General features: G+C 41.3%; 1 protein-coding gene across 1 annotated transcript in view; it reads left to right on the forward strand.

The window, feature by feature from the left end:
- The window catches only part of LOC101847437 (E3 ubiquitin-protein ligase Bre1), a 24,524-nt gene extending 13,624 nt beyond the window's left edge, over nt 1-10,900 (forward strand). The window contains exons 13-20 of the mRNA XM_005102402.3: nt 1,529-1,911; nt 2,482-2,566; nt 3,270-3,452; nt 4,442-4,570; nt 5,472-5,644; nt 7,189-7,366; nt 8,565-8,666; nt 9,786-10,900. Coding sequence (XP_005102459.1) covers nt 1,529-1,911; nt 2,482-2,566; nt 3,270-3,452; nt 4,442-4,570; nt 5,472-5,644; nt 7,189-7,366; nt 8,565-8,666; nt 9,786-9,962 — 1,410 coding nt within the window. The 3' untranslated portion in view covers nt 9,963-10,900. The remainder of the gene's footprint in view (nt 1-1,528; nt 1,912-2,481; nt 2,567-3,269; nt 3,453-4,441; nt 4,571-5,471; nt 5,645-7,188; nt 7,367-8,564; nt 8,667-9,785) is intronic.
- Nucleotides 10,901-11,113: the final 213 nt, after the last annotated feature.

Below are 11,113 nucleotides of genomic sequence, written 5' to 3' on the forward strand. Positions count from 1 at the left end.
GTTTGGTTCTTCGTCTTGTCTCTACTACACCCAGAATTTTGTTCTTCGTCTTGTCTCTACAACACCCAGAGTTTTGTTCTTCGTGTGGGTGGTTGGCAGATGCTCTGGTGGGGTTTGCTCCTTCTTTCCTATCAAAGACTAGCATCCTTCTCTCTCTTCCTCCCCCTTTTTGTGTTTGGTATTCTCTTGTAACACCTTTAATCTTCAGCACTTATATATGACCTTATTGTGTCACAGTGTTGCAAGTGCTGTAGAACTCTTTCGAAAATTTAACAATTTGTTCTTTGTCTTGTTCCTACTGCACCTAGGGTTCTGTTCTTCGTCTTGTTCATATTACTGGTTTTGTCTTGTCTGCACACTTTTAAGTGTGGGTGGTTGGAGGGTGCCACTGATAAGTCCTACTTCTTTTCTTTCCCTCCGTCGTATCTGTCTTTCTGTCTTACTTTTTTCCATGGCACTAAGTGACCATTATTGTGTCGATGTGCTTCTGTTTACTCAAATAAACAAACATGTTTTACTTTTGCCACGACACTACTCTTTTCTCGGACAAACACAAACAAATAAACACATATAAGTCCTATCAAAGGCCAGGTCAAATGCGCGAGAAAAATAGGGGGGGTGGGGGGTGGGGGTGATAGTAGTGGTGAGGGAGAAGGCGCCCAGTGTAGATGTTATAAGCATCAAGGTACATCAAAGCCGATATGGTGGTTGGCGGGTGCTCTGGTGTGGTTTGCTTCTTCTTTCCTATCAAACATCAATCTTCTTTATCTGGTTTATCTGCTCTCCATCTTTTTTGTGTTTGTTACTCTCTTGTGATACCTCTAATCTTCGGCATTTATATGACCTGATTGTGTTGCAAGTGCTTACTAAAGCAGAGATGGTCATGTGTGTTCTTCGGCCCTGCTAGTGGGTTTTGTCTTCCTGCTAGTGTGTCGGCGCACAGCGAGAAGGGCATTGATCCAGCCAAGTTAAAGAATCCTGCATGATCATCTTGAGTTTAAATTGTCTACCAAAGTGTTAAAAGGGTTTATTTTAATTTCAAAAGAAATTTTGATATTTTAAAGTTGCTATCCTTAGATCGGTTGATCACCCTTGTATTTCTACATAAGTGAAAATAAATGTTCTGTTTTTTTTATTTTTCAAATTATTTTCAAGAGCAAGATGCAGGCATATATATATCTATCGGGTTAAATAAATTATTTTTAAAAAAATTGCAATATATCCCTGTCGTAGCCTAACCATATAAGCACCAAATTTCTCCAACAGTTTTTATTGGCTTAAAAAAGCAAAAAAATGTCTCTTGCACAGGTGAACTTTTGTACAATTATTCTAAAGCTTTGCCCTGACTCAAAAATTACACAGTAAGAAGAGCATTGAATATATTAAACTGGTTTTATGTCTCTCCTGTAAAATTTATGTGTTGGTTCTTGCACAGTCACACTATGACAGGGACATTTTGTTTTTATACGGAGGCTTGAACTGTTTCTTCACTTCCTGCAATCAGTCCCGCTTTTCTCTTCTTCGACAGCTGAAGCAGGAGTTGACCGCCAACAACCCACCCTCCTCGTCGGCCCCAAACTCCGGTTCGGCCGCCACGACAACCACGGCCACAACAGCTTCCTCCTCCTCAACGTCCACGACGGCGTCCTCAGCCTCCCCGCCGGCCGGTGGCGACTCGAAGGAGGGCGTGGTTCAGGTGAAGGAAGAACCGCAGTCGTCCCCGGTGAAGACGGAACCGGCCCAGGGCGGGGTGGCCACCACCTGCCCCAGCACCCCCGTGGTGAAGAAGGAGGAAGGGGAGATCCCCACCACGCCCGTGAAGAAAGAGGAGGAGGAGGAGGGCGAGTGTAAAGACAGCCGCAACGGGAAGAACGACCAGGAGCTCATCAAAGACCTGCGCAATCAACTTAAGTAAGCAGAGGAGTGTTACTGCGAGAAAAAAAAATTCTTACCCGTTGTTGACGACCTTTACTGCCTTGTGACTGACATTAGGATTGCATTGATTTAAAAAATGTGTGACAAAACTGACTTTGCCGTATGCATTGAAAGATTATTCATTTCCTCAATAAGAACATTTTTCTCTCTGATCAGCAAGGGTCTACAGAATAGAAAATGATCACAGAACACACAAACAATCCTCAAGTAATTTTTTTCTAAGATAGAACAACCTAAATTTGGTATGGATTAGCCTTCGTAATGTCCTGAATATAAGATAAGGCCGACAAGGCCTAATTTTGACACTGGGTATAGTGACTCACTTGAGCTGATCTCCTCTTTCTTGTACTTCCTCTTCTTCATTGTCCACCTTCTTTTTTGTGTGTTCCTTCCTCTAGATAGGAGGTTAATTTTTATCAAAAAGAAATGTGTGCTTTTCTTTGTTTTCATTTTCTTTAATCTTCAAGATTTATATGACCTATTTGTGTTGCAAGTGCTGTAAAACTTGTACGTAAAACTAAAAACTCGATTCTGATGTATTGACAGGAAATCTCAAGACAATGTTCGAGAACTGAAACTCCTTCTGGACACTTACAAAGCTGCTCCTAAAGAACAGCGAGATCGCATTCAGGTTGGACAACTGTGCTTTCTGTTTCACTCGCAGTTAGTCGTATTTATTGATTTGACAGTCAAGTTCATCTGAAAAGGGACTTTGTAAGTGGGTGGTTGGCGGGTGCTCTGGTGTGTTTGCTCCTTTCTAATCAAACATCTGTCATCCTCATCTCTGCTCCTTCTTTTTTGTGTTTGTTACTCTCTTGTAATACCTCTAATCTTTGGTACATACATGACCTTGTTGTGTTGCAAGTTCTGTAAAATGCTTACTCAAACAAAAACCGAGAACTTCATGAACAGAGTACTATTGTACAATTATATTTTAGGGGAAAAGTCTTATATTTATTATGATTTTCAGTTATTAAGGTGCCCTTTGTTTTTGCTTACTATAATCATATTTATTTGAAGATCAGAAACTGGTATATGATTTTGATTGTTAAATCTATAAATGTTCAGTATGCTTTGTGGCACCATTTTAGTCCTTAAAATGAGAGTGCATGCGCAAGTGTACCACCATTACCCCTTCCCCACACCCAACATATGCCTCATTGTGGGATGGTGGGAATTTAAGTTATGCCGAGAGAGCTGAGGTGCAAAAGGGCCTGTAAGCTCAGTGGGCAAGGGCTCTTTTGAAATGGTGGAAGAAGAATTGATTGACGAGTCATCTACGATGCATGAAGATTATGTTCTCACATAAATACCTGTCGCTTCAAAATTTCCAGCTTATGAGTGCGGAGAAGAAAGCGCGGCAGGAAGTTGAGGAGCTGAAGGGACTCATGAAGAGAATGCAAGAGAACGAAAGAAGAGAGCGGAGGAAACTGGCTGATGACGACGCCATGAGGAAGATCAAGAAGATGGAAGACACCATCAATGAGTTGCAAAAGAACTTGGCTAATCAAAAGCAGGTGGGTTAATGGTACCCGGAAAAATGTGTTCAATCAAGAACATGTGATTCTAGTGTAGGGAAGAACTTTACCCTTCAAAAGCCAGCAGGTTTGATTATAAAGAAAAATTTGGCATATCAGAAATAAGTCTGTCTGTGATACAAAAGGACATGTGTTAGGCTGATTAGGAAAAATCTGGTTAATTAGGATCAAGTAAGCCTTTGGTGCAAAAGAAACCATGATTTTTGAGAACTGTGAATAATTTAGGCAGCTGTTGGTGTCTCTGCTGTTGTGTGTGGGTCAGGGGTGAAAGTTTGCCGGCTACAGACAGCAATGCTGGCCACGTGCTCTCGCGGGTGCCTGGACTGCTGGCCACGGGTGCCAACCGGCCTATGTCAAGGCCTACCACTGTGACGTTGAGATCTCGAATTGTTTGTTACTTAATGCTACTTAAATGTGTAAACTTAAGTTCAAATGTTTTTTTCACATTGCATAGCAGCTCCTTTATAATATAAGTCAATATGAAGTCTCTGTCTTATGGGTCAGAAAACCTTGCTGACTGCCCAAGTCAATACTTTCAGGCCAAGTGAAGGCTGCCCACTTTCACCCCTGGTGTGGGGTGAGTGGTTGGTAGGTGCTCTGGTGTAGTTTACTCCTTCTTTACTATCAAACTTCTATCATCCTTATAATCTGTCCTCCTTTTTTGTGTGAGTTACTCTCCTGTAACACCTCTAATCTTCAGCACTTATGTGACCTTACTGTGATGCAAGTGACGTGTGGGTGGTTGGCGGGTACTCTGGTGTGGTTTGCTCCTTCTTTCGTATCAGACATCTATCATCCTTTTAGTCTCTCCTCCTTTTTTGTGTTTGTTACTCTCTTGTAACACCTCTAATCTTCAGATCTTATGTGACCTTATGCAATAGCGAGCGTCGTAAAACCTCTGCTAAAACTAAGAACTAAAACAAGTGCCGTAAAACAGTTAGTAATTACAAAAACTGTTGTGTGACCAGAGGGAGGAGGCTCTGCTCAACGACCTTGACGTCACGGGCCAGGCTTTCGAGGACATGCAGGAACAGAACACGCGTCTGCTGCAACAGCTCAGGGAGAAGGACGACGCCAACTTCAAACTCATGTCGGAGGTGAACCTTGTAGTCTGTACTAGATGTTGCTCTATGACTTAACGTTCTTATTAGCTCCTTCTGTATGCTGTCTTTCAGCCACACCCCTGATCTTCTGGTAGGAAAGATCTACACCTAGCCTTCTCAGACAAAGGCAAAAGTCTCAGAGGTCGCGTGTGCAAGTTGCATATGTTAAAAATCCCTTGGTGGTCTAAAATCGATAAGAGTAGGCTTCGGCCGCCACCCGAGGAAAATTCAAAATTTCCTACCAACTGAAAATGTTTAATGTGTCCCACCCGCTCATATGACTTTATGCTGTTGCGAGCGCCGTAAATCACTTACCAAAACATAAGAACAAAGAGACATTACTCTCTGGGTGGACTAGATTTTACCCTGTTAAATCAACATTACACTTTAACCGGACAAGTCATTTAAGTCTTCCTAGACTTTACACGGTATACACTTTAACTAGAAATTCTAACTACGTTCTAAACGGTTCTAGACATTACTACACTCTAACAGGACAACACTAACTAGACACTCTCTAGACAGATATACCTTCCCCTTTTGATCAACAGATTACTCTCAAGACATTAATAGATCTTGGCCTTTAGATTAACAGATATTACACTTTAAACTCTACTAATTACCTGCCCAACCCCCCCCCCCAAAAAAAAAGAAGCGAATTCCCTTTCCTTTCTGTAAGTTGTATGTCAGATGTCAGTGAATGTGAAGTTTTTTTGTGCTTTTGAAGCATATGGCAGCCAATATTGTTTTTCTAAAATAAGACTTTTCTGTTTAGGGTCTTTTTTATACTGTAGGCCTACTTGTCACTTTGATTACTCCTTGGACTACTTGCTTGTCTTGGCCTGGGCTTTTAAAAAACTTTATGCCGTCTTTACTTTGAATTTTTCATCGACAGAGGATCAAATCAAACCAAATCCAGAAACTATTGCGGGAAGAGAAAGACGTACTCTCACAGAATGTGGCCACCCTGCAGTCACAAGTGGATGCCCAGAACACAGTGGTGCGCAGCCTGGAGGAGAAAGAGAGAATTCTGCAGAACAATTTGGCTATTGTTGAGAAGGAACAAGGGTTCGTGCATTTTAGTTAACTTTTGTTTTGGTTTGTTTTGTTTGTTTTGCTTTGTTTTAAAAAACAAAATCAAGCCAGCTGTACTACCCCATTTCCTGAACCTCCATGTGAATCTGATGAAAAGTCTTACGGCCATGTCTTTATCTACTTGACACAAGAACTTTTCTGGAAAAAGAGGTTTGGTACTCAGTTATGGTATGCTTTGTTTTAACAAGATGTATTATATCGTAACTGTGCTAGCAAAATGGCACATTTTTTTTCATTTTTCTGCCAGGTACACCTACTTTTGTGAATAATGGGTAAAAAAAACCTGTTCACGTAGACTGTTTTTCATCTAGTAATGGTAAAACTTGTCGAGCAATTTTCTTTTGTGACTGCCAGCGCGTTTTGGTTTTACCAAAAGATAGATATAGTACCACCAATCAAAATACAAGTACAAGGCTAGTTGCATGTTTGGCAATTCAAGCCTCAGCTCGGTCCTACGTTGTGTCTTTGGGAAAGGCACTTAATGCAAATTTTCCATTTTGGCTCTGTCCTTTCGGAGATGGACGTTAAATTCAGAGGTCCCGCCTCTTATATAACGTAATAGTGTTAAACTCGGAGGATCTTAGATCTTCTTAGATAACTTAATAGTGTTGATAGGATTAACCATTTGTGTCATGATGTGGCGGAATCAGGCGCTCATCAATTTTTAGGCATATGTGAGGCAGCATGGTGGAATCAGGCTCTTGTCAATTTTTGGGCATGTAGCGTTATTGGTATCATCTTAAAGCTCATTCACTTGTCTTTATTTGGATGGAAAAAATATTCGTTTATCTTGAATACAAGTAGAGATATTTGTGAAAGAAGGAGGTGGGGGTCACCTGTTTTCAGAGGTAAAATTAGTGAGAAAATGGCCCACAAAGATTAGTTATTTCCTTAGCTTAAGAGTCCGTGGTAACTGAAAATTTATATTTTTGTGCCTTTAATCAACGCTTTTCAGAAAAATCCACATAGAAATAAGTTCTCTAATGGCCTTGAAAGGTGTTGAGCCAAAAAACAAAAATTTGATAAAAATTCCCAAACCTGCAGAAAAAGGCAAGTTTCTTCACTTTATTATTTTGATGAGAGCCTGATTCCACCACGCTGCCTCACATGTACAGTTTTTGGTATAATCTTAAAACCTGTTCATTTCCTGTGCTTTTGATGAAAAACCCATTTATCTTGACTAGAAGTTGAGATATTTGCGATTCAAGGAGGTGGAGGTCGCCTGTCGTCAGATGTGAAATTTGTAAGAAAATGGCCGCTAAAGCTTGGTGACTTCCATAGCTTTAGAGTCCTTAGAAATTGAACATTTACATTTTTTGTACCTTTTCAGTTAACGTTTTTTCAGTAAAGTCGACAGAGAAATGTTTTTGAATTGACGTAAAAGGTATTGAGCTTAAAAAACTAACATTTTATAAAAATTGTCAAACCCACAGCAAAATGCCTGTTTCTTCCATTTCATATATTTCTTTATATTTTGACGAGCGCCTGATTTCACCAAATGTGTCACTTTTCACCAGGCTGACCCAGCAGGCCATGGAGATGCACAAGCGTAAGGCGGTGGAGAGCTCCCAGACGGCGGCCGACCTGAAGCTCCACCTGGACAAGTACCAGGCTCAGCTGAAGGAGGCCCAGGTGGCTGTGGCTGAGAAGACGGCCTCGCTGGAGCAGGAGGTGTTCAAGTACAAGAGGATGCAGGTAAGATAAGATAATACTTTATTATCCCAGATGGAAATTTTCCTTGGCTGTACAGGACCGTTAAAACACATGCAGGTATACATGAAAAATTTTAATTATATATTACTCTCATTAAAATTCAATATGAAAAGGGAAGTAAAGCTGACAAAATGTACACTCACATCAGATGCATCATTCAACCACATGCTGGACTTAAATTCAGGTCAGCCAGGCGGCGTGCGCTGTGTGGTGGTGATGTGTGTCGGCACGCGCTGTGTAGTGTGATGTGTTGATGGCGCACACTGTGTGGTGTGCGGTCACGTGTGTTGGCGCACGATGTGTGGGGGTCACGTCTATGGGGCCCTGTGTGGTGTAACGTGTGTCGGTGTGCGTTGTGTGGTCACGTGTGTCAGTGCACGTTGTGTGGTGTGAAGTTTGTCAGTCCGTGCTGTGTGGTGGTAGCATGTGTCAGTCCGCGCTGTGTGGTGGTCACGTGTGTCAGTCGGCGCTGTGTGGTGGTCACGTGTGTCGGTGCGCACTGTGTGGTTACAAGTGTTAGGGTGTGCTGTGTGGTGTGACATGTTTCAGTGCATGCGCTTTGTGGTCACGCATGTCAGTGCGCGCTGTTATTTATTGTTAATGTCACTTCTTTTGAAGTTTACATTTTCCTTTTATGACAGTTACACAGAAGAGTTTAAATTTATCACAGGTGGTTTGGGTTGCAATAACTCGCAAGCAAATTTCCCCTGTACTGTTTCTGCTTTATGCTGGCAGTAGGAACTTATGAAGAAGTAAGCTTTGATTTGGTTTTTTTGGGTTTTTTTCCTTTAGAGGCTGGACGATGTACAAGTTCATCCAAAAAATCACGAAACGCTGAACCAGAGCTAAAAGATACCTATTGTAACCCAACACTTACAAAAAAGCAAAACAGGAAAAGTTACTCTAATGGATCGAGAGACACAACTGCCGAATTAAACAGACTTTAAATAGCATGGCTATCTTTTCCACAACTGCGGAGACTGATCATGGGTGGGTAAATAATATTTAAAAATCTGAAGAAACGGAAACCGAGGAATAGAAGCCGACAGGGTTGCTGGCTGGGTATTTCTTATATGTCTAGGCATACTGACACAGTGTCGGTATCAGCAGTCAGTGAGTTAACATCTGCCAGGTTATGAAGGTTCACATTTTTTATTTTAGCTTTATGGTTGACTTTCAGGAAGAAGTTGCAAAACTGAACAGAAAGCTGGAGAGAAGTAAAAAGATTGAAATGGCTGGGGCTGCAGATGAAGTCCTACTGGAAGAAATTAAAGAGTACAAGGTAAGGCTTGAGAACTTGCATGTCTGCTTTCTTGTGATGTCTGATTGGTGGTTGGAAGTGACAGCCCTGTACCTCAAAATTTTTGTTTCAGAATTTTTGGTTACCCTCCTCAATAATACTTTACAATCGTTGGTAACATTCACTCACAATCGCTGTTGGCTTTCACTTTTCAATCAAATTTGTTGGGGTTGACTTGCCTTTTTTCTCCCACTCACTATTCTGTCCTTTCTTTTGCATTTCCCCCTGCCTGGACACTGAATGACTGTTCCCCCCCCCCCCCCCCCCATCTCAGCTTGAGTAGTAATCTCCTTGTAGTCTTTTTGATGTCTCTGAATTTGGTTTGTATGACACTTATCCCCCCCCCCCCCCCCAACACACACACACACACACACACACACACACACACACACACACACACACACACACAAAAGAAAAGAATAGTAGGGACTGCACATTCAATATCAATCATTTTAAATGGGTGGGTGGTTTTGATGCTGTTCACTTATTTTTCTTTTCAGTATTATATTGTCATGATCTGTTTGTCATAAAATGTTGCAGTTCCCCTGTTGATATGCTGTTAACTTTGTTTGGGGAAGGTGTTCCTGTCTGATGTCCCCATCAACTCAAATATACAGCTATTATTAAGTTTGCTAATAAAACATTTACTGTGGGTGGTTAATGGGTGCTCTCGTATGGTTTACTCCTTCTTCCCTTTCAAATATCTGCATCTATCATCCTGATCTCTCCTCCTTTTTTTGGTGTTTGTGTTACTCTCTTTTTACAGCTCTAATCTTCAGCACTTGTATGAGATTATTGAGTTGTAAGTGCTGTAAAACTCTTACTAAACTAAACTTCACCAAACTAAACTAAGTGGGTGGTTGGCGGGTGCTCTGGTTTGGTTTGCTCCTTCTTTGTTATCAAACATCTATCATCCTGATCTCTCCTCCTTCTTTTTTGTGTTTGTTACTCTCCTTTTACAGCTCTAATCCTCAGCAAGTACATGATCTTATTGTTTTGCAAGTGCCGTAAAAACTCTTACTAAAGTAAACTAATTTAAACTAAACATTTGCATGTGTGAGACCTGGGAATAATGAGCTATTTGTCCCTCCCCGCCCACAGGAGCAGCTGACGTGCCCGTCGTGTAAAGTCAACAAGAAAGACGCGGTGCTGACCAAGTGTTTCCACGTCTTCTGCCTGGAGTGCCTGCGGACCCGCTACGAGACGAGGCAGCGCAAGTGTCCGAAGTGCAACGCCGGCTTTGGGGCAAACGACTTCCACAGGCTGTACCTGTCCTGAGGATGTCGACCCCGGTTGGTGCGCGGCACTGATCTCTTTGTTCACTTTGCACGACGTTGTTTTTTTGTCCTATGGAGAGGCACCATGCAACCTCAGTGCTTTCTTGTCCTATCTCCATTTTTTTTTTTAACATTGAAAATGTGACTTCTTCTTAAGCTCACTCTTTATTATGAACTGTTTTCACTGTTATTAAAAATAGAGATAGGATATGAAAGCAGACTATTGCGGTGCAGTTGGTTACGAATGGGAAAGTTTGCACAAATTTGAGGGTCAAGTCTAAGGGGACTCTTCGAACTTGTGTTTGTTTGTCTGTCTGTTATTTATGCATGGGTTATTTGCTCGCAACCCAACATGGTGCACGGGACCAAGTGCTGTGCTTTGAAGTAGCTTATCTCGTGTCTAGTAGGGTGCTGAACTTGAACAAAGTCAAATGAGATTTTTGTTTGTGTGGTATGAGGCAACAGGACACTCTACGAGTGTGGGTAATTCCTCAGTTCCGCTCTCAATACACATCCAAATAGTATCTGCATCTCTTAACTTCTGTCTAATGCTTATCATTTTTATCATAATCATCTTCCTCATTAAATACTTAGCTATTTTGATTTCTTACCTTCTCCTCCCTTGTTGCAATCTGAGTTCTTTCGAAGAATTATGTTCTTGTTGGGCCCTCGCTATGCAGGGTCTCAATGATTACTTATATTTAGATTTAGAGGTCTCTGCATGTGCGACTTTTTTACATTGGACCTCCCTTTGTATTGCATTATTATTTTCCTGTTTCATGTTTGGACCATTTGTGGACCTTTTCTCTAATCAGAGAATACACTTATTCTTTCTGTATGTGGGTAGGCTCATTCTTACCCTCCGAGATTCTCGAGAAGAACATTGTTGGTAGTTTCTCTGAAAATTTTTTAAATCTTAAATCTCAGTTTAATTACTTTTTTTTTTAGTTTATTGCCTTTCAGATGATGATGATGATGAATCCAGATAGGTTATTTCTAGAGGTCTCCTTCTGGCTGGTTCCTCTTGTCTTTTCAGCTTTTTCTCCATTGTGTTCAAGGAACTTGAATAAATGTTAACACTTTGCCATCTCAAGGCTCATATAGTAAAAACCCTTGCCATCACAGGCATTTTTGGGGGAATCCACAGAAACT

Source organism: Aplysia californica, unplaced genomic scaffold (genome assembly GCF_000002075.1).
Source record: "Aplysia californica isolate F4 #8 unplaced genomic scaffold, AplCal3.0 scaffold00323, whole genome shotgun sequence".
Taxonomy (NCBI): Eukaryota; Metazoa; Mollusca; class Gastropoda; order Aplysiida; family Aplysiidae; genus Aplysia; species Aplysia californica.